This window comes from Sander lucioperca, chromosome 2 (genome assembly GCF_008315115.2).
Source record: "Sander lucioperca isolate FBNREF2018 chromosome 2, SLUC_FBN_1.2, whole genome shotgun sequence".
Classification (NCBI taxonomy): domain Eukaryota; kingdom Metazoa; phylum Chordata; class Actinopteri; order Perciformes; family Percidae; genus Sander; species Sander lucioperca.
This window is the reverse complement of record NC_050174.1, coordinates 30,471,268-30,493,668: the sequence shown is the minus strand read 5'-3', so window position 1 is coordinate 30,493,668 and position 22,401 is coordinate 30,471,268. Positions and strand designations below refer to the sequence as shown.

The window sequence follows — 22,401 nt, the reverse complement described above, 5'->3', positions numbered from 1 at the left end:
TTTGTGAAAGTAGACTTGTCTTGAATGTAGCAAAAACCAAAAGTATTCTGTTTAGGACCAGACATGACACTCACAGCAATAATCAGCTCTGCCTAACTAGCCTTTGACTCAGTTATTAAACAGGTTCAAGAGGCAAATCAAATCTGCTTGGTGTGACACTTGATGGGCAGCTGACATGGGGGAAACATGTTGATAAATTGTTAAGAAAATAGGTAATGGAATATCACGTATCAAAAGATATTCCCCTTTTCCCACCCTTGCCACTAGAGTGTTGGTGCCACAAGCACTAGTTTTATTTCACCTTGACTACTGATCACCAGTCTGGTTGTGTGCAGCAAAAAAAGATCTGTCTAACCTCCAAATATAACAGCAAAATACTGGCCTGTCCAGTGAGGTGGGAGGCCGAGTAGGCTACAGAGCGTGTGCACGCCAGTACAACCTTGTGAATTGTTTTTAAAAATCTGTTTCAGTAAGCAGCCGATTTGTCTGCACTCACTGATAAACTGTGAGAGACCAACACAGTTATAGTACACGGCAGGCTGCTAGGTGTTATCTAGTCAAGCAACAACAAAAAACTGAATATTGCAGTGTAGGTCCGAAATGTTTAGAGCCATCACAATGTGGACTAGCTTGTCAGCTATTATGGTGAAGGCACCCAGTAAGGCCGGTTTTGAAAGATTACCTAGAAAACACTTCAACAATAACCAGACTGCATTGTGACTGAGTATTTTTGGACTTGGAGGAGTAACTAAACATCATTTAATATAAGAGTAACTATGATGGACTGTAGGCCTAATTGCTGGGATGTGATGTTATTTTACTTAAGACTAATTTAAGAAACATGCAGACCTTCCTATACAGTGGCATTCTACATTGTTAGCAACTAATGGGGATCTGAATAAAGGAATAAAGAAGTATTTTTTCCTCAATCAGATAATCTGAAGGCTGATTTGATTACTAAAATAAGGTCTTCACATGAGCTATATTTTAATAGTAAGCATTGTAAGTGAAGATAAGTAACAATGAGAGGGTCCTTAACATGAAACAAGTGCAAACAATCAACCCTAAATTCATCAAAATAATTACATAAAAGTTTTTTTAGCTGCAACAATCTTGCATGAAACAGTATTCCAGAGGAAGGGAATCACGTGCATCCAGCATTTACATCACAAGTCGGGGCGGGGCAGAACGTCTCATTAAGGAGCAGACCAATCAGAGAGCTCGGTGGGACGTTCTTCAGCTGCCGGTCAGGCCTTTATAAACTTTGTGTACCTCGACCAAAGGATATTTTCTGCTTCGTCTTCACCTGGGAAGAACATACAGTAAGTTTCACATGTACTCGTTTTACTTGCTTTCTGATTCAAACTATAGTCAAACTTGACGCTTAAAGTTACGATATTAAGCAAAATGATTGATGAATGTGTCTCTTCAGGGAATTTTCTTCATTCGAGTCCAGAATGAAGTTATCCCAGTGTCCGTTTGAAAAATGTCCTCCTTAAGCTAAATCTCAACTTAATTTTTTTTATGAGTAAAACATGCATGCATTTTTATTGTCATCCTCCAGTATTTGCCATCTTGTTTCATTCGGCTGCCTTTGTCTTCGTCTACCTCCCTGCCTAAAGCAGCCATTGCTAGGTTCTTCCATACGGCTTAATTTAACATAACGTTACCAGGAGTGAAATCGTTGGAAAGACCGCTATCCGCCAGCTACAAATTATAGTTTTGGTTTTCTTTTCGTTTTCCTGGTTGTAGTTTCGATGGTCGATCCTAGGCCAGTTTCTTGGCTCTCCGCCGCAGCAGGAGATCCCGTGACTGCGGACACAACAAAAACAAGGCTCGGTTTATTGTTGGGATATGGCGAAGTTTCCGCTCCCAAACTTGCATGAATACAGCATTCGAACTAGCGATTATTCTTCCATACAGCAACTTAAATATTATAGAAGTAACGTTATCAGGAGCATTCGGATTTACGTTGTTTCTTTAGCCTGATTTAGAATCGATGTTTTGGGCAGAGCAGTCGGGAACTGAGTGTACTGTCGGGAATGTGTATTGCAGCTTTATTGCGGATCCTGTTCCTGTATGAATCGCCGGAGTGAACAAAATGTACTAAAGACTACTGAATGCATAACAAGTATCACGATGCGAGAGTTGAATTTCGATGGTAAACTAGCATGACTTGGCGCTTTTTCTACCATGTTGTAATGATGACGTCTTGTTTCCCTGGAGGTCGGGGCTTCGGGCCTCCATCAATGATTGACCTGCTTTGGAAGCGGATACCTAACCTGTTTGTTTGTTTGTTCCCAGTATATAGCTAGCAACAATGCTGCCTCTAGCCGTGTTGGTCGTGTGCCTTAGCGCAGCCTTCTCTGCCCCCAGCCTGGACCGTCAGCTGGATGACCACTGGGACCTGTGGAAGAGATGGCACAGTAGGAATTATCATGAGGTAATGTCTTGTTTTTTTGTTTTTTTTTTCACAGCAAGCTGCTTCAGTCTGCCAGTTGGCACAAACTAAGTCTGAATGAATTTTTATTTTGTTTTACAGAAGGAGGAGGGCTGGAGGAGAATGGTGTGGGAGAAGAACCTGAGGAAGATTGAGATGCACAACCTGGAGCACTCCATGGGCTCACACACTTACCGCCTGGGCATGAACCACTTTGGAGACATGGTAAGACCACAGTTTCAACACACAGACCCTTATATTACTTGCAAACGCATATCAGAGTTCTTTTTATAGTAGTTAAGGAAAGTGTATTTTTGATAACTGGCAAAGTAGACAATGTAATAAGAGTGTACCAAGGTTTGGAAAAAGAATCCTGAACGTGGTGTGCCCTCAAATTTAATGATGGATAAAGCAGTGAATTGATTTTAATGCTGACCTACACAAATCCAGGAAACTAGGAAAGAACACAACAAACATTTACAGCATTTACTCACTTTACTTTGTCTTTTCACAGACGCACGAGGAGTTCAGGCAGATCATGAACGGCTACAAGCACAAAGCGGAGAGGAAGGTCAGGGGATCCCTGTTCATGGAGCCCAACTTTCTGGAGGCCCCACGTTCTGTGGACTGGAGGGATAACGGTTACGTTACTCCCGTTAAGGACCAGGTAACAATAGTTTTGTCTCGTCTAGCCTCGGACCTCATTTTAATAGCTATGTTGGCAATACAGGTCAGCAATCGGCTGTAAACGGTTGCACAATTACAGATCTGCTTATATGAAATGACGAGGGCACTCTGTCCGCTGAAGTAAATGTTTGGCTTGAACAGAAAGATAAGATTGCCACTTGCATGTTGTTTTTGTTATCTAGCTTTACACTCCTCCTCCCTGAGTGTACAGGCTGTTCTCTCCACCCCCCACCCCATACCACCCCCCTCGGCACACATAAGCACCCTGTAAGCTGAAACCAGTCCAACCAGCTCCCTGTAAACTATGCCATGGTGGGGCAAACCCTTTTGTATACATTAGGTTAAAGTGCTGCAGTGCAACTTCTGACATTCCTTTTTATTTATTGAGGCAGAGTGCTTTCCAGGGGGGAGATAAAGTGCAATAATGAGATACAGCGTGCCATAAGAACATGATTAAAGCACTTAAAAAAAAACAAAAAAAAAACAAAAAAAAAACAACAACAAAAACCATTCAGGCACAAAAACATGAAAAGATTTTAAGAGATGTGTAAAGATTAAATGGCTGAATATACAAATTAAAAAAATAGATGATGGTGAAAGAGAAACATGGAAAAAGCACAATTATGAAATGACATTAAACTACTACCACCATCATACAGTCTAAAAACAACCCCTCATCCCCTCCTCTCTCTCTTTCAGGGTCACTGTGGCTCTTGCTGGGCCTTCAGCACCACCGGCGCTCTAGAGGGTCAGGTCTTCAGGAAGACCGGCAAACTGGTGTCTCTGAGCGAGCAGAACCTGGTGGACTGCTCCAGACCTGAGGGCAACGAGGGCTGCAACGGCGGTCTGATGGACCAGGCCTTCCAGTACGTCAAGGACAACCAGGGCCTGGACTCTGAGGACTCCTACCCGTACCTGGGAACGGTGCGTGTCTTTAGGGGGGGGGGGAAGTCAAGTGGAAATGTCGGTTTTATTTTTATAAATGTCTAGACAATCACATTTTAAAGGCCGTAAATGGTGTTTGAGTTAAAAAATTAACTCATGGTTTACAGTTTATTTTTTATTTTTCAAAAATTCCTCAACCATGACAATTGTATATTTTCCATAGTAATTGGCATAAAGAGGTTTTTTAGAAAGTCCTAAATATAAAACCTTGATTTTCTTTATCTATTAATTCATTTTCTTTTATTTGTGAAAAAAAAAAAAAAACCCAGGGAGACATCTTCAAACGGTCCAATAATATTCAGTTCATTGTATTTTAGTGTTTTTGCATAAAACATTTTTAATTTATCTGTCGATCATGTAATCCATTCATTGTTGAAGCTCTTCTTTCAGGCAGTGTTCAAACATGTTTTGATAGTTGTGAAACAATCTTAACACACTTAAACCCCTAACAGAACTTTTTATTGATCTTATTGCTCTGTAATTGGAATATTTTGGATTCAGAGGTCTGTGTTGGTGCCATAACGTCCCACTCACCCCCCTTCCTCTTTATCTTCTTCCAGGACGACCAGCCGTGTCACTACGACCCCAAGTACAACTCTGCTAACGACACCGGGTTCGTGGACGTGCCCAGCGGTAAGGAGCACGCTCTGATGAAGGCCGTAGCTTCCGTGGGACCCGTTTCAGTCGCCATTGACGCCGGTCACGAGTCTTTCCAGTTTTACCAATCAGGTCAGTTAAAGACCCTTTTCTTTCTAGAATCTGCCACCTGCTTTTTCTAATGCAGTAGTTTTATATGTAACTGACTGGGATTTGGTTTTTTTGTTTTATTCAGGAATCTACTATGAGAAGGAGTGCAGCAGCGAGGAGCTGGACCACGGCGTGCTGGTTGTGGGTTATGGCTTCGAGGGAGAAGATGTGGATGGCAAGAAATACTGGATCGTGAAGAACAGGTCAGTGGAAAATCCTAGAATATCAGTCTGCAGTGTTTTGAGGTTAAGTACTGCCTGAAAATAAGTATTTGAAGTAGGTATTTCAGCTTCCAAAGATACAGTGCCTGTATTTATATTTTCAAAAGTTTTTTTTTAATTTTTTTCATTTCAAACTCTTACTGATGAATTCCACAAACTAATGTAAATAGGACTTCTTTCTGAGAATAGCTGTTAAAATTTCAATTAAAATTCTCTAAACTTGATTTGCTCTGACTGTTACAAATCCAATCTATAAAACTAATTCCCTGACCTTTTTTGTCTTCTTGCAGCTGGAGTGAAAACTGGGGAAACAAAGGCTACATCTACATGGCTAAAGACAGAAAGAACCACTGTGGGATTGCGACGGCAGCCAGTTATCCTCTCGTTTAACGTTTGCACAGCTCCACTTTCTAGCTCCATAGTGGTTTTTGTTTTGTTGCAATAGCTTGGCTGAAGGTGACTGACGAGGCTTCAGTCAGAGACGTCAGCAGGAGATTCTATGATGTTTTATATGGAGAAACACTGTTTTTAGGCAAATGGCGCCATTTTGTTTTTGGCTGGATTTATGCCACTTTGTTTTTCTAAAAACATTTTTAGTCGGGTGTTTTCTTTGTAAATATGTTTATGCTACATTGGTAAGTGATTAACACTTGCTTTGATCATTGTAAATGGTTTTTTTTTTTTCTTTTTTTTTCTACTTTTACTGTGATCAATAAAAATTGAAACACTTATGGTATTTGGGTCTTTATTTTTCTTTAAAGATTCTTTAGTGTTTTTGATCATTTAAGATTAGGTTTTATCTGTTTTGCTCTGCATTTAGCAAACAGTACAGTTTATCTGAATGTCTGTCAAAAGTTTTAGGCAGGTGTGGGGAAAAAATGCTGTAACTCAGTTCTTTCAAGAATGGAAGTGCTAATGACCACCCTTTGCCTTAAAGACGGCATCAATTCTAGGTACACTTGCACAAAATGTTTTTTTTCCTTTTTTTTTAAAAAAAGGAACTTGGCTGGTAGGTTTCTCCAAACATCTTGGAGAACTAACCATAGGTCTTCTATGGATGTAGGCTTCCTACATCATAGAAGATCCTTCTGTCTCTTCATGTTATCCCAGACAGACTCGATGTTGATCAGGGCTCTGTGGGGGCCATGCCATCACTTCCAGGACTTCTTGTTCTTTACACTGAAGGTAGTTCTTAATGACCTTGGCTGTATGTTTGGGGTTGTTGTCCTGCTGCAGAACAACTTTGGGGCCGATCATACGCCTCCCTGATGGTATTGCATGATGGATAAGTATCTGCCTGTATTTCTCAGCATTGAGGACACCATTAATCCTGACCAAATCTCCAACTCCATTTGCAGAAATGCAGCCCCAAACTTGCAAGGAACCTCCATGCTTCAGTTGCCTGCAGACACTCATTATTGTACCGCTCTGAAGACCACTCGCTCAGACTTTAGATGGTCATTGATTAAGGCTGTTTTTTAAGACCAATCTGGTTTCTCAAATGTTATACATTTAGGGATCAATGTCACTACATAATATCTTCAGCTGTCATAGATCTATAGTTGATCACAAAATATCTGGACCTCCTTTATCTTTACAAAACAGAAGTTCATGTTTAATTGTTATTTGGAGCACTAAGTGAGGCTTCAGATGCTGTTAATCCCACAGTTAGAGCAAAGACTTGAGTCCCGTGATTTCATGGAAAGCAGCTGTGCTCTCTGACGTCTGGTACTGGGATCTTAGAGGATTATTGATTCTTTAACAGTGGCGTTGAAGGAAACAGTCCCCCCTTTACTGTGGGAGAAGTGGTTACTAAGGATTTAAAGGTTATGAGGTGTAAACTTGGACTGTATATAATTACTTTGCTGATTGATTAAGGGTAATCCATGAGAGGGGTTTGAGTTCATCAATATATAACTGGCTCTAAAAAAACATCAATTGGCAGACTTTAGACATGGAGGGCAGACTTAAAATAGGACATTTCAGAAAGCGATTGGAAGGAGACCTGTGACGCATCTCAGAAACGGCAAACAAAGCTACTCCAATATAATTTGCTGATGCAGACATACACAACTCCAACAACAAAAGTTGTAATGTACTACCTATGAGTGCAAAAAATCAAAGAAATTGTTATATAGATTTTTATATATATATATATATATATATATATATATATATATATAAAATGTCTCAGGTGATGTCCTCAAATACCTTGTTTTTTCTGACCAAAATAAACAAAACAAATATGAAATACACAATGACATAAAAACAGCGAAAAGCAGAAAATTGTGGGCCTCCTTGCTTATGACATCAATTATTAATAGATGAGGATTTATCTATTGTTTGACTAATCAATTACTGACTAATGGTTTCAGCACAAGCAGGTGGCTGAATTTCAAAATACTACCACTAAAATGCATAAATAACTCTTCATCAGTATGATCCAACAACAGTGTCATTATTGAACATTATTGAATTGATCTGCAGTGCCAGACTGAGTTTCACCTCAAGACGTTTTCATTTTAATTCGTGACAAAACACCTTTGATATTTTAAAACCAAGCAACTTGTTCCACTGGAGAAAAAAAAATGAATTCAAAAACATTTGGTTGAACAAAACAATTATCATCTGTTTTGAAAAATGTTATGTTTATTGACTTTTAAATGTTGAGATACAAGGACAAGCTGCAATGTATGGAAAGCTGTAGGGGACACACTTGTCCCTTCCGATGATCACTCACTAAAACATGTCATAATCTTATTAAGTAACCACTTTTCTTTCTTTTATGTGTTGCACAATATTGCAGCCAATATGGGAAAAGTATCTGGTTTTGATGTATTCAAGTATTCAAGTATTATTCTGTGATCAAGAGATTTGACAACTCATACATGTATAATCGAACATCCAAAAATAACTTTCTTGGCATTGTGAGAAAACCAAATTCTGGCCTTTTTTTATAGAAACATTTGGAGAATCCCTGAAGTAAATCACTGGTACTTCTTGACAAAGGTCAGGTACTCGTTGACGTCATCAGGGGAGCCGGCCACGAAGGGAACCCGCTGGTGGAGCGCTTCGGGCTGAACGTCCAATATCCTCTGAGTGCCGGTGGTGGCGAGGCCTCCCGCTTGCTCGATGAGGAAGGCGATGGGGTTGCACTCGTATAACAACCGCAGCTTTAGGGAGAACATGCAAAGAAAAACACAAATTAAATGGGATCAATGTGTTGTTATTTTGCAGTCAAAAGCTTTGTAAGCAGGCTGTAAACGTTTTTTCTCATACAGTATTTTTAGAGAACAATAGCAGGTTTCCTCTTTCGTTACTGTGTAACAGCACAAAGAGTAGATATTTTCAATTTTTTCAAAAGCAGACATTAGATGTTATTTAGTCTTTATCCACGATGTTCCACTTCCGGGATTGCTCTAGTTCTGCCGGATGCACTCTTATCAGCCGGATGTCCGTTACCATGCGCTTTCATTGTGTTGGAATTTATGAGGACTATGGTTAACTGCTCCTCAGATCTCTGCAGGGTAAATCCAGACAGCTAGCTAGACTATCTGTCCAATCTGAGTTTTCTGTTGCACGACTTAAACAACTTTTGAACGTACACGTTCTGCCAAAACAAGTTCCTTCCCGAGGCAATTTTGCAGCGGCACCGGGGTTCCGTCCAGCGCTTAGCCCCGCCCAAGGCGATTGTGATTGGTTTAAAGAAATGCCAATAAACCAGAGCGCGTTTTTCTCTCATCCCGAAATGCTGTGTGGGTTAGCCAGACCCTCTTCCGCAGCGCTGTGGAGGAAGGTCTGGCAAAGCGAGACTAGATGTTATCCAACTTCAAAGTAGAATGTTGCTGCTAGGTGAGTACTACATCTCTGGGGCAGTTGTGGAAAAAGTACTCAGACCTTTTACTCAAGTAAAAGTACCACTACTACAGTGTAAATCCAAATATTCTGCAGAATGGCCCATTTCAGAAGCATACGTATATTATATTACTGGATTATGTGTTCATACTGTTAATGATGCAGCTGGTTAATGTGGAGATCATTTTAATTACTTTAGATTCTACTGGATAGCTTAACCTAAAGAAATACACCATCATTTATTAGTGGATTTATATTTCATATTAATAATCTGAATCTGCAAAGTTATAAATGTAGTGAAGTAAAAAGTACAATATTTGCCTCCAAAATGGAAAAGAAAAAATGAAATAATCAAGTAAAGTATAAGTTCCTAGAAATTATACAGTAAGCCATGTACTTAGTTAGTTTCCACTACATCTCGGGGATATCAGCTGGAGAAACTTGATTATCAGCATCAAGATCTCACCATATCTATACTACAGAAGGAAATACAGAGGATATTACCTATATGGTGAAAACAAGGTAGCAAAGTTCAAACCTAAAGAGAGCCTCAAACAGTTTCACTTCCCAGAAAGCACAGATTGACATCCGTGTACTGGGCTAAATTTGGCTGAAATGTGAACGTTTTCTTGTTACATTTAACGGTTTCATTTCAGAGACGGTATGTTAGATTAAAGTACATGTTGAAACTGTCATTTAAATGACATGCACTACCTTTTGCACTGCCCGCATTCCCACTATAACAAAGTCTCTCATATTACAGTGAGGTTACACATATTTTTGTTTGCTTATGTATATGTAACTAATTATATTCCTAAATATAATTAAGTTTGCCTTTTGTGTTACTTTTTATTTGGTTTGCCTATATTATTGTTTATATTGTAATTTAAATATTTGAATATCTGTTTATACATTTTCTGTGTGTGTTTTGTCGTGGCGGGGCCTTCGACTACATTTCATTGTGCAATTCTGTATCCTTAAATACTGTCCAAATCTAACCATGTTTAAATATAAACTTAAAATCTACCTCTTTACTACTGAACTTTGTTTTTGGTTGAGGGTACTTGGACTCAGGTGTGTATTTTTTCTTATTGTGTATTTTATTTATGTAATCAATTTTGTATATTTGTATACATTTATTTATCAGTATTTGTGAACGGTTACTCGTTACAAAAAATACAAAAAGGAAATAAGGAAACAAAAGAGTTGAAAAGCACTTTAAACTGCCTGTCATGTCCCGCTCTTTTATGTTAAGTCATGTTTTCCATTCTTTTTTCAGTTAGTAGGGTTTCCTGTTTTAATTTGAAACTCACTCGTCTCACTTTTTTCACTCTTTATGGACCTTTTTCACAGCAGACATTTTGACATCTGTGTTTCACCTGTTCCTCGTCAGCTCTGCTGCCACCTGGTCCTCGTTATTGCCCTCCTTCCTCCCTGTGCATTTAGACTGTGATTAGTGAGATTCCCTTTGGCCACATTCACACCGCAAGTCTTAATGCTTAATTCAGATTTTTTTTCTCAGATCCGATTTTTGTGTTTGGCTGTTCACATTACCTTTTAAAATGTGGCCTATATCAGATTCCAGTGTGAATTGTTTGCGGTTTCGAACTGACCCGCATGCGCAAAAGAACAATAACAATGACATCAGACACAGCACGCTGTTGCACTAAAGTTAGGGAGGTTATGGAGGAAGTCAGCATTTTCGCTTTTATTTCAAAATGTTTGCAGCCATAACATTAATGAGCAGGTGCTGAGGAGGAGAAGAATGAAGAGAAAGAGAGCCAAATTGGCTATTTTGGCCTTTTGCGGGGTTATGGCTGCAAATTCACTAAAGAGGTCTGTGTGGATGCAGAGACGAAGCCAGGAGTGGTGGGACTGCGTTGTGAATAGCTTCACAGAGACACAGTTTATTTTTACTGTCTGTGTCTAGGGCTAACTCCCGCGTAATTGTGACAAATGTCGATGTAGGTTGATGTAAAAGTCGCATCGAATCCGCCTTGGTTGTTCACACTGCAGCCACATTGAAAAAAATCTGACCTGGGTCTGATTCAGGATCACATATGGAAGTGGTCTAACTCTGATTTGAAAAAATCCGATCTGGGCAAGATTTGAGTGTTCACACTACTTCTGAAGTAGTGTGACCTGGTCACTTGACCCCAAAAAGAAATCATATTTGGGCCACTTTTGCCTGCAGTCTGAACATAGTCTTTGTCTGTGCCAGTAAGTGTCCCAGCATTTGTTTCTTGTGTTTAGTTCTTTGGTTTTTGACTGTAGTTTTGGTTGTTGGACTTAGTAACAGCCTTGTGTTTTTGTTACCTCTGCCTGATCATCTGCACATCTGTCTCCTGTGAAACCTACCCTACTGTGGCAAGTAAAGACTTTGAACTTTTTCCCCTGTGTCCTGAGTCGTGCATTTGGGTTTATTGCTCTGTTGATACCAGTGATTGTATTACTGTCACTGTGTTTAAAATGTGCTATATAAATTAACAGCCTTACCTTGCCTATATGTCCAGTATGTAACGCATAAATTTAAGGGTCAGTAATTTTAGGATCCAGGTCATTATGAGACAATGTGCGTACTGTAATGTTTTCAGGAGCTTTGAGGTCAAAGACATCATGTTAAGCAGTTGTAACTACATGCTGTTATTTAAGTCTCTTATTAATGTTTTATAATGTATGCACATTATTATTGTTAGAGATGTAAATCAAGACAGTATGTTCAGGATAAAAGGATCACAGACTCCACTGCCTGAAAGAAAATGGGTGAGAGGTTGTTGTTGTTTGTCTTTATGAGAAGCCTCGAATGTCGCTGAGCTTTATTTATCACAAGACGAGGAAAAAACGCTCCAGCCTCAGGTTACAGTCCTGCAACATTCACTCTACTTGAGGGTATGAGTGTCAGTTAAATGCCCAAATCAGTGAGGTGCCAAGAACCAGTGCCTTGTGCTGTGGTTCATAGGTTCATAATCAGCGGCAATCTGGACTCCAAGTCTGTACTATTTTTGAGTTGACAGCAGATGACTGCATCATTGGACTGCAACACAAAGAAATCAAAAAACTGTAGCTCTGATTGGCTCTGGGAAGTGAGTTTCTGGTGTGTTGGTCATCAAGATCTGTTTTGTGGTTTGTTTGTTTTTTTTTACACGGTGGAAATACAACATTAAATATTTGTAATCTTTGAAGCCAACTCTGTGAATTCTTTTTTTACACACTTTGTCCTGTACAACGACATATTTTCTAACTGTGTGAGATGGTGGGGATGATTAAAAGTCTAGAAACAGCCATCGTCTGTGACCTCTGCTCTCTGTACGTTATTCTGCTGCTAACGTACATTGCGTAGGCCTTGGCAGTGGAGCGACTGGAGACAAATGTTTTATCATTCTGCACATAAAGCAGTTTGTGGAATCAAACTTTTTAAGATGCACCTTGCTGCTGAAAACAGCATGTTTTTAAGTTTTCCTGTAAGGTTTGCATAGGAAACGCTATGGGACCGAAATGACTAGAGCCTAGTCTGTAATTTACTGAGTAGAGGTTTGTAAGTAGTATGTGATCCTGTGGTCAGTGCAGTCAATCCAAAATGCCTTGTGGTGTTCTGACAGTATTGGCAGTGGTAACATGGCTTGGTGGAGGTCAGTGCTTACCTTTCCCTTGGGGCTCTTCTCGTTGGCGGGGTACATGAAGATCCCCCCGTAGGCGATGGTGCGGTGAATATCTGAGACCATAGAGCCCACATAACGAGCTCCGTAGGGAGCGCCGCCATCCTACAGGAAACAAGGGGACATTTTAAATATAGGTGGAGCTACTTTTAACTTCTTAATCCATAATAATACATCATAATGTATTAGTTGAATATATTTTGTATTTATAATCTGAACAGGCAAATGAACTAACTTATTAGTTATCAAAGAAAGTGATCTAGTAGTAAAGGAGAAAAAAAGTACAATATTTGCCTCTGAATTGTAGAAGTATCAAGTAGTAGAAAATGGAAATGTGTATAGTAAAGTACCTAAAAATTGTTACTTTTCACCACTGTGTAATTGTAATAACACCAGATTTCTTTAAAGCAGGCACACAGATTATTGTATTTAAAGTGACCCCAAATCTCCCCCCTACAGGCTTGAATGTTTCCTCTTTCACAGAGAAGAGCAGCTTGTATTCATGTCAGTTACAATGGATTCCAATGCTAACAAGTTTCCATGGTGGAAAAAAAAGTCAATCATCCAAAAGAAATTCTCAAACTACTAACGCAGCTTAACTAACGCAACTCTCTACTGTTCACTCATTTGCTCCATACAGTATGTACCTCATATTGTTTGCCAAATCTGTGATATTAGTGTCTCCTTGTCAAGCCAGTGTGATAACTGATTATTTAATGGGCTGTTGTCTGAACACTTACTATCTAAAACAACATTTTTTGTGCTACAAATGGCTTCGGGCTAACTGGGTCAGCAGAAAGTATCTAAACCTGGACGTTATATAAAACTGTCTTGTGTTGTAACCGCTTAGATAACTTGCTCTTCATGTGCCTTTGTAATTTCCATAAAAGCAGTCACCAAAGACTCTTAAATGTACAAGAAAAGAGGCCTTGAAACCAATCAATGGTTAAATCTAAAGCAAAAACTTGAAATGACCTGTTTGGTAACAACAAATGTTCCATCTAAAGTTTTTGTAAAAGAAAAAAGTACCACGACATATAAAAAAGAAAAACTGCTTACACTGCCCTTCATTATTTTGAATAGAAATCTCCATGTTGACAAGGCATCACTGAATGTGTAATATGTAGGACATGAAATTGGGTTTTGTTTATGAAGGAAAACTGGTTCCTGTTCAGAGTGATTGATACTGACAGTTTTAACACGTTGTTTTCCCGTATACTGTAGTTACAATGCAGTATAATTAGAAAAGGGTAATATATAAAGCAGTCATTTGAAATGTTGCAGCTACAGCAGATCTGCTTTGTTCAGAGATCAGCCTGACCTGTCGATGAAAAACTAAACAAGGGTCAAAGTCCATCTGCAGCAGCTGCAACATACATTATTCCTACCAGAGGAAGGGACTCACTGCGTTAGACAAACCTACAAAAACAAGTTTAGGTCTTTCATTATTCAAAGAGGTTCTTCATTTTCTTTAACTCAAAATGTACTTTATTGCTCAATGCACAACTCTTGTCTTAAAGTAGAATGTGAGTGCAGTTGCCCTGAAGTGAGCTTCATGTGCAGACCGGCACATTGTGATACACAGTCATGTGCTTGCTGAGTCATATCCATCGTGGGGTGTGTGTGTGTATGTGTGTGTGTGTGTGTGTGTGTGTGTGTGTGTGTGTGTGCGTGCGTGTAGTAGTATTTCCCAAAAACAGACCCTCCCATGCATACGCAACACTTTTCAGAAAACACATCCAGCTGGCAACAGTTGAGACTTTATGAAACTTCCTAAAATAAAAAAGAGAAAATGACAAATATGGAGTAGTAAGAGAGTGTGGGAAGTCGTGTAAAAAAAATTCTAATTAAAGATTCCTTTTGAACACCTAATACTTTGTCGTTTTTGATGAAAAAAATCCAACCCTGACAGACAAAAAAAATCAGGTATTACATAAATGTGTCTCTGGCAGAATGGGAAGTTATGAAAAGATTTGTGGAAAAATAAGAGATAATTATTAAAATATCTATTTCCTGATTTCCAGACTTCAAATTTGAAAATCATTTTGCATTTGCAACCTGTGATGGCGAGTTTTGTTTCAACAGGTGCCAAGTTCCCAGTCTTAGAGCATACCTTGTTTACAGAAATACAGAGGATTGATACCAACGCTGAGATATATTAAAGGAAAAAAAACTAATCTTAAACTTCCCTGTGGGACTTTTCAGCAACATTTGCATTTCAACCTTGTGAGACAAGTTTTGCTATTTCAACACACCTATTACAGTGAGTAACAGTGTGGTGTACTGCTGCACTGTGCTGCGTCATAATGGTTATGTGAAGGGCAACATGATGAGTGTTCAACCACTAAATGTTTTTAACTAGTAGAAGATATTAGTAGAAGATGCATTGTGGCACAACTAACATTTTCTGTTATAATGGAATTAGTCTAAAATACCACCATTTCTAGAACACTTCAAGTGTAAAAAGCTCTGAAACAAAAAGTCTTTAAACTATCACTGACACCAAAAGTCAGATAACTGCTTACTTACTGAACTTACATTCACAAAAAACGACCCCCTAAACTAATTTGTTTTGTAATGTACTATGAACTGCATTCGTGTATGAAAAGCTTCTATACAAATATGCTAATGTTAGCAATTCAATGAATATCTTTATTACCATAAAAGACAAGGCACGTTTTATTTGTATAGCTCCTTTAAACAAGGCAGTATAAAGTGCTTCACAGAAGACATAAAAGGCATTAAAAGAAGAAACACAAGGCAATATAAAAACACAATAAATTAGAATTACAGTTACAGTGCAGTGCAAGCTATGAATGAATAATCCTAAATGTAATTAAATAAAAGGCAGAAAACAAAAGTCTTAAGGCCTGATTTAAAAGAACGGTTAGAGCAGACCTGAAGTTTTCTGTGATATTTGGTGCATAAAAACCGAATGCTGGTTCTCCAAAAGGACACTTTGCGACCAATTGTAAGCAAACGCAGCTGCGAGCGACAAATATAAACAGTAATCCATCTATTTTGATATAAGTGTTTTAAACATACGCCATAAACTGAACAATTATTGCTGCAAAAGTGGTTTTAAACATTTCTTTGGATGTTTTGATACTTTTTATTTACTTTATGTGTCATTAACCTGGGTCAGTGTTGGAACTCATTCTCACTGATGTGAATTCAAATTTGACTACAGCTGCTGTCCAACAAATGTTTTCAGAGACACCTATCAAGCCTACAGGCAGTGCTTAAAAGTTAAAATACAGGTTTTAAGATTGGTTGGGGCTGTATAAATAGTAAACATTTAATACAAATTAAACATGACAGAGTTTTGAGTCAAATGTTGTGCAACTGTGGTCAAGAAGTAGCCTCAGAGACAGACATTTAAGCTATTTCATTCATAAAAGTGTGGTACATCAGCGAACCCATCACTGATGACCAAACAAACTGTGCGGTCGTGTTCGTGACCGTGCTGCTGCAGGAATGCTGAGTGTGCATGTGAGGAGATCAGACTTTCCAGATGACAAGCTGCAGTTTCCTGAGGAACACGATGTTTCCTTCAATAAACTGTGTCGCCATCCTGCAGCTCATCTGACCGAGCTTCGAACTGTCACACTCGACTGACCGATCACGTGTTTGTGGGTCGGGATGGTTACTCATTGCCCTCTCTGTCTGTGGTACCTGGCTGCACCAAGCATCTTTACTTTAACATTTTAAACTTCACCTTGCATTACCCCTTTTTCCAACATATGCATTCTGTAGGCTATGTTTGTTCCAACAAAGCATCAAACTGCCCTTTGTTAGCTATCATGACCTTCTGCCTTTTTATTTGAATGTGTAATTTTAAGTGTAAAATTACCATTGAAACTGTGAAATACTAATAAGTTATTGATCTCGCTGTCGTTGAGTCTATTTGAGCTGCAGCGAACCATACCATCGGCAAACCAGATTCTTACTTGAGTGTTGTTCAAAAGGCAAGTTATTTCACATCACTATTCATTTTCACAATAAAATGAGAAGCAAAGTCTTCATTTTAGGCTAAAAAGTAGGTTGGAAAGGACAATTTATTAGAGGGAGGGTGCATAAATAGCTTTTCCTCATGAGATTTAACATCAATTTAATTATTTCTGCTCTCCAATCTGCTAATTCCCTTTATAAAAAAATAATTTTGTGTGTTCAGCCAAACAAAGTCCTGTAAAGTCTTTCTACCAGAGAAAATGCTTCCTCAGGATTCACATGATTAGTGTGAGAGGCCGCTGGTGTATGAAATCCTGCCTCAGGACTGAGCATAAGTGTCGCTGTGTGTGTCAGCAAAATGGATGCTTGTTTCTATTATGCAGCTTTGGTTCACTATCTCAGATTCAAAACCACAAACACAAAGTAGAACTGATAAATGTCAAAACCATGGCTCAAGTTATGTTTGTGACGTGTACATTGTTTAATTTTACTCTCACCTCTGGGTACTTCTTGTGCTTGAGGTACTCGTTGATGGAGGGGTGGAAGTACTTGGCGTAGCCCTCATTAACACTGTAGATCTTCCCCTTCTTCTTGATCTGCACGTTCCTGTCAGTCAGGATGAACTCGCCGATGGCCTGAGGAACAAGACCGTGATGTTAGAACAAATCACAAGACTGGATTTATTAATACAGCTCAGTTTATTTCATGACAGAATTTAAATTGAATTCATGATAGTTGGATTTGTTTTAAGGGAAAGAGGTTTAAAAAAACACATTAAAAAAGGTGTCACATCATGCAAAATTATTAATCAGGAAAGCAGCTAACAGATTAGATAAATAAAGAATAAAATACTCAATATGCTTTTGTGGAAAAATCCCTATCTGAAAAATGTACTAATGTTTCCAGGGACTAGTACAGTCCATTAACAAATGCAAGGGAGAAGTCTGCAAAATACAAAAATTCTGTATTATACAATAATAATGTAATATGTAATGACATTATTTAAGGCTAAGTGCAGGTACACCATTATTCTCTTTAGGCCTGGAGATCTAAGGTGGTTGGTGAATTGTACTCAGGATTTCGTAGGTTTCTGCATGCATAACAAAAACAACAAGATTACTTTTAAACACGCATTGAAGCTTTTCATCCTATAATAACTAAAGCTGCTTTTCCAAAGGTAAATTCCCAATAATCTGAGCCCCAACAAAAACACAAAAAAAGTAAATCTGGAATAAGATGCAGAATAGATAGATATGGGTAGGTCCTTAGTGTGTGTGAATAAAATGGCTTTACTGACTTAAGATAATAAGATGATACATTTTCTTTTATAGAAATGGAAAAAGATGAGCTATGTCAGATATATTGAAAAAGGAAGCAAACTCCAATGCATACAAAAAAGATGAAATTATTTATCAGTCTTAAATTTGTCCTCTTTTTTTTTTGCTCTTTTTGTACTACATAATTAGATTTCTTTTAGGGATTTATACAAGGATAGTTAAAGTGGCCCACACTTTATGCCAAATAAAAAGGGTTTTATGTGTGTTTACAGTCCCCTCCATTCCTGATTGCATTGTGGAGACGTGCAGTATGGAGGAATGATTGACAGGATGTTTTCTCAAATAAAAGCAGCTATAGGGCAATAAAAGCATGTAACAGTAAACAGTGACAGCAAGAGACACAAAGGGATAAGGGTAATAATGTAGTGCAGAGAAGAATACTGAAAGAAAATGGCAGTGGACGTCAGCTCTCCAATGAAACCTGAAGACATTTAATAGTGAGTGTGAAGTACTTACAGGGTCCAACATGAAGAAGTTGAGTCCGGCGCCGGTGCTGAGGGCCACCAGGGTGGCGCTGCCGTACAGGGTGTATCCTGCACACACAATGTTGTTCCCCTGCTGCAGGGCATCTTTCTCTGTGGGCTCCCCCTCTGATACCTGAATGACCGGAGGGGGAAATAAACCAACAACAAACAAACAAAGAAAACATGAACAGTAGATTCCTGCAGTATTTCACACAAAAAAATGTTTAACGTACACTTAGGCTACAACTTATTCAAAATGGCAAAGCAAAACAGGAAAAAACAGACCAATAAAGTAGTATTTTTATATTTAATCAAACCCAAATGTTAGCATGCATGTTTTTGTATTCCACAGTAAGGCTCGAACCGAGACAACAGTACGTCTACGTTTCTTGTGTCTTAGGTTTTTCTACTTGCTAGGCCACTAAAACAGACTGCAATTGCTTAAATGTCTCCCTCTGCATGCAGTTTAGCAAGCATAAACCTGGATTGGCTGGACAGCACTGCCCCCTTGTGTCTGCAGAGTCGTACTGCACTTCATAGCTGTGTATTTACATTGAATATTCTAAATGAATATAACTTTAAAACTACTTCTGACACTCACATTTTCATGTTTCATGAAATGTGATGAATGCAGTTATGTCATACTTTTTGCAGATTTATACTAAAGTAAAAATGCATAATGTAATCAGTCATTCTTTATAAAAAAAAAAAAAATAAAGTGAGAGGGGTGAATAATAACAATGAGCCATAATCAAACATTTGAAACAGTTCGACAAAGGAGTGGAAGCGCTGCTGGGTCTTTCTTGTATTGTATTCATTTACAGGTGTTTTTTGGATATTCCAGGTGCACTGTAATATATGCTTTATCTAATAATTTATTATGTCTGGAATGGGCCTGATGAACTTTAACTTTAACTTTGCATCATTTTAAAAATAGGACTTTTTTTTTACTTTTTTCCTTAACAATGGTAAATATGAACCCTTTCTGATATCAGAATATTCTCTTCAGTGCCTGCATGGTTTGTGTATCACCACAGAGATCAGACTCACCCGTTTGTAAATGGCAAATATGGTGCCGATAGAAGCCAAGCAGTCGATGTTACTGGAGCCGTCCAGAGGATCAAAACAGACCACGTACTTTCCCTGTGACAATAGAAAATATCATCATTTAGAATAAAAAAAAAACTCAATTTCTTTTTTTTTTTCAGATTATTTTTTTGACAGTTGTAGGCCTTCATTTGATAGGAAAGTTTAGTCATGAAAGGGGAGAGAGAGGGGAAACGACATGCAGCAAATTGCCGCAGGTCGGAATTGAACCTGCAGTCGCTGCGATGAGGACTGAGCATCTATACATGGGGCGCACGCTCTACCAGGTAAGCTACGCAGGCGCCACCCCCCCCCCAAAAAAAAAAAAAAAAAAAAAAAACCTCAATTATCTGAATTATTTCACATTGAAACTGTTTCTCTTTATAAGAGACTGTCCCCAAATTTATTTATTTTTAAATTGAAAATAGGTAATTTTGTAAGGTGTCAGTTGTAGCTGTAGATCTGATATTAATTCACAAGTCTCCTTTGTTAGTCAGTTCTGAACAATTTATAGGCCGTCTAATTCAACAGCAGCCAGGAGTTTTATTCAATATGCAATATTCATTCAGCAGATATAAGAGGACAGTGGAGTCTTACGTCAGAGCGGCACTCAGGATTAATCTAGTTTATCCGTAATCCTGGAGGGTTGTTGTCCTCTTCAGCAGACGACTCGTGTTTAACACTCACCCTCTTATCTTTGGGAGTGATGATGAGCTCCTTGTTCTCCTCCGACACCATGCAGCAGGTGCTGTAGGAGGCCTGCAGCATGTTGATGACCATTTCGTTAGACAGCACGTCCAGCTTCTTCACATCGTCCCCCGTCACGTTCACAGAGCCCGCCAAGCCCTGCCTGTGTGGATCAATCAACCAGCAGCCAAACTTTAGTATCACACGGTGGAAAGTAACTAAGTACATTCATTCAAGTACTATACTTAAAGTAAAAATTCGAGGTACTTGTACTTACTTGGGTATTTCCATTTTATACAACTTTATACTTCTACCCCTTACTATGTCTCAGAGGTACTTTTTACTCCACTTTCGTCTGACCGCTTTAGTTACTTAACAGATTAGTTTTTCATACTCTTCCTGTCCAGTGAAAACAATCCAGATTTGATGCTTTGAATGTGAATGTTTGTGATAAACTAACGGATGAAGTGCTCCTTTGTGTGTTAATAAAATTCTCCAACTTCTTAAGCTAAATAAAGTCTTTAAAAACCCACTTGGATCAGCTGGAAAATGCATCATCACAAAGAAACAGGGCTGTTAATTTAATGGGAGGGACAGGGCCACGCTTGGATGTCAAAGCTTGTATGCAGCTTATAAGGCAGTGCTGCTAAAAAGACACTTAAACCACAGTCAAAAATCAACCCTTTTTAATTTTTTCAGTCTCCGGAACACTGCTTCTCTCCAATGTCAATTTCATTACCAAAGAAGTAGTTATTGTGTCACTTTTTTAACAAATCTAAATTGTTGTGCAATCACAATTTTATCTCCTGCAAGAAAAGACACTGAAAAAGCTGCACAATCTTTGTATCACTTCCAGATTAGAGTGTTGAAATACACCTAAAGCATACAAAGCTCACTGTCTTTGCTTACAGTACAGCAGCGTGACTTTTACAGTATACAAAACAATCATATCAGCACTTTCTGGCTCGGTCACTCCACTGCTTCTGTGGTCAAATGTTAAAAATTGGACAACTTCTAAATCCTCAACGAACACAGCCTCAGCCCTTGAATTACTCTTGGCTCCCAAATCTTCTGTGGGAGTGAAGCAAAATGTCAAACAGCCGCCTTTAGCAAGACTGAATTCCTGCCAGCTGTTCTGCAGCGGACCGTGACTTCTGACCTCTCCAGAGGGATGCAAGTAACACAAGTCTTACAAAGGTCAATAAAGTATCGTCACATTATTATTTAAATGTTTAATGTTTTTAAATTCTTTGTTTAATCATAAATATATATCACAGTCAGTAATGTAGTGGTGCATATATGTGTATATATATATATATACACATCAATGGTTCCCAATAAGCCTATTCCAGTACCTCAGTACTTACAGGTGGACCAGGCCTGCCTTTCGCACAGCACAAGAAATGGCTTTGATGGCGGTCAGCATGGCGTTAATGAGCTGGGTCAGCTCACCGGTCGCCCCCTTTGCCTGGCGGCCGGTCTCGATGACGAACCGGGTCAGGGTCCATACGTCTGTGTCAAAGGCCGACTGGTCCGACATGCTGGTTTCTGGTCCTTCTGTTCCTCCTGCTGGGCAGCAGCAGATCAGGCGGAGGACGAGCAGCGAGTGAGCAACCTCATTACCAGCCACGTCCTTTTCATACCCAGAGCCATGAAGGCAAGCCAAGGGGAGCTATTTGTGATTGCAGCCGAGTGGAATCGTGTGTGTGTGTGTGTGTGTGTGTGTATTTGGAGATGGGTGAGGGGGTGTCAGGTGTCGGCTGTAGAGACTGGCACAGTTTAATCCTGCACAAGACAAGCCCAAAAAAAAAACTTGCAACATGTTAGACAATAGTAACTCAAAAAAACTTTCTATATATTCAAGTTCATGTGGTGAACAATGAAGCTAGTTTTTTTAAATTACATTTTCCTAGGTTAAGACATCCTGCAATGTTTTTATAACAACTACATGTTGATGCTTTAAATGAGTTGCACACTCACCACTGAGTGACCATGTGCATATAACCTTGTAATCTATGTATTCAATATGCTTTATTGCACCTACAACTACCTTAGTTTGAAGGGAGTTTTGACTCAGTATGTTATGTTTCTGAGATACACGACGCTTTAGTGAAAGACTGAGAGGGAGAAAGAGATGTGAGTTTAATATCAAGAGAGTAGAAGCAGACCCAGTCTTCAGAGTGAGTTTTAAATGTCATTAGGGCTCTGTGAGCTTCCACTGACCTTTAGCTTAAAGGTTGACTCCTCTGGATAAAGTATCTCTTAACTTTTGTTGACAGTATATCTCCCGACTTTTACATTTCTAAAAACGCAATGAGTTTATTT

The 22,401-nt window shown here is 38.9% G+C and overlaps 2 protein-coding genes across 2 annotated transcripts; one reads left to right on the top strand and one right to left on the bottom strand.

Annotated features, from left to right (window-relative positions):
- The first annotated feature begins 1,195 nt into the window (after nucleotides 1-1,195).
- ctsla (cathepsin La) lies at nucleotides 1,196-5,662 on the top strand. The gene is made up of 8 exons (XM_031305899.2): nucleotides 1,196-1,322; nucleotides 2,305-2,443; nucleotides 2,543-2,665; nucleotides 2,955-3,107; nucleotides 3,827-4,051; nucleotides 4,633-4,801; nucleotides 4,905-5,022; nucleotides 5,331-5,662. Exons 2-8 carry the CDS (start codon nucleotides 2,321-2,323, stop codon nucleotides 5,428-5,430), a joined length of 1,011 nt encoding a protein of 336 aa, XP_031161759.1. The 5' UTR covers nucleotides 1,196-1,322; nucleotides 2,305-2,320; the 3' UTR covers nucleotides 5,431-5,662.
- A 2,005-nt stretch (nucleotides 5,663-7,667) lies between these two features.
- Nucleotides 7,668-21,751, bottom strand: fbp2 (fructose-1,6-bisphosphatase 2). Its single transcript, XM_031305898.2, has 7 exons — nucleotides 21,444-21,751; nucleotides 20,077-20,239; nucleotides 19,354-19,446; nucleotides 18,296-18,436; nucleotides 17,000-17,137; nucleotides 12,537-12,656; nucleotides 7,668-8,213 (listed from the first exon to the last, which is right to left on the bottom strand). Exons 1-7 carry the CDS (start codon nucleotides 21,614-21,616, stop codon nucleotides 8,028-8,030), a joined length of 1,014 nt encoding a protein of 337 aa, XP_031161758.1. The 5' UTR covers nucleotides 21,617-21,751; the 3' UTR covers nucleotides 7,668-8,027.
- Between the last annotated feature and the right edge of the window lie 650 nt (nucleotides 21,752-22,401).

What these genes read in the sequence shown, in the direction of transcription:
- ctsla (XM_031305899.2), top strand. Translation starts at nt 2,321, where the DNA reads ATGCTGCCTCTAGCCGTGTTGGTCGTGTGCCTTAGCGCAGCCTTCTCT. An exon ending in ACAGTAGGAATTATCATGAG is followed by an intron (nt 2,444 to 2,542) that starts GTAATGTCTTGT and finishes TTTGTTTTACAG; the next exon opens with AAGGAGGAGGGCTGGAGGAG. An exon ending in TGAACCACTTTGGAGACATG is followed by an intron (nt 2,666 to 2,954) that starts GTAAGACCACAG and finishes GTCTTTTCACAG; the next exon opens with ACGCACGAGGAGTTCAGGCA.
- fbp2 (XM_031305898.2), bottom strand. Translation starts at nt 21,616, where the DNA reads ATGTCGGACCAGTCGGCCTTTGACACAGACGTATGGACCCTGACCCGG. An exon ending in AAGGCAGGCCTGGTCCACCT is followed by an intron (nt 20,240 to 21,443) that starts GTAAGTACTGAG and finishes TGATCCACACAG; the next exon opens with GCAGGGCTTGGCGGGCTCTG. An exon ending in AGAAGAGCCCCAAGGGAAAG is followed by an intron (nt 8,214 to 12,536) that starts GTAAGCACTGAC and finishes TTCTCCCTAAAG; the next exon opens with CTGCGGTTGTTATACGAGTG.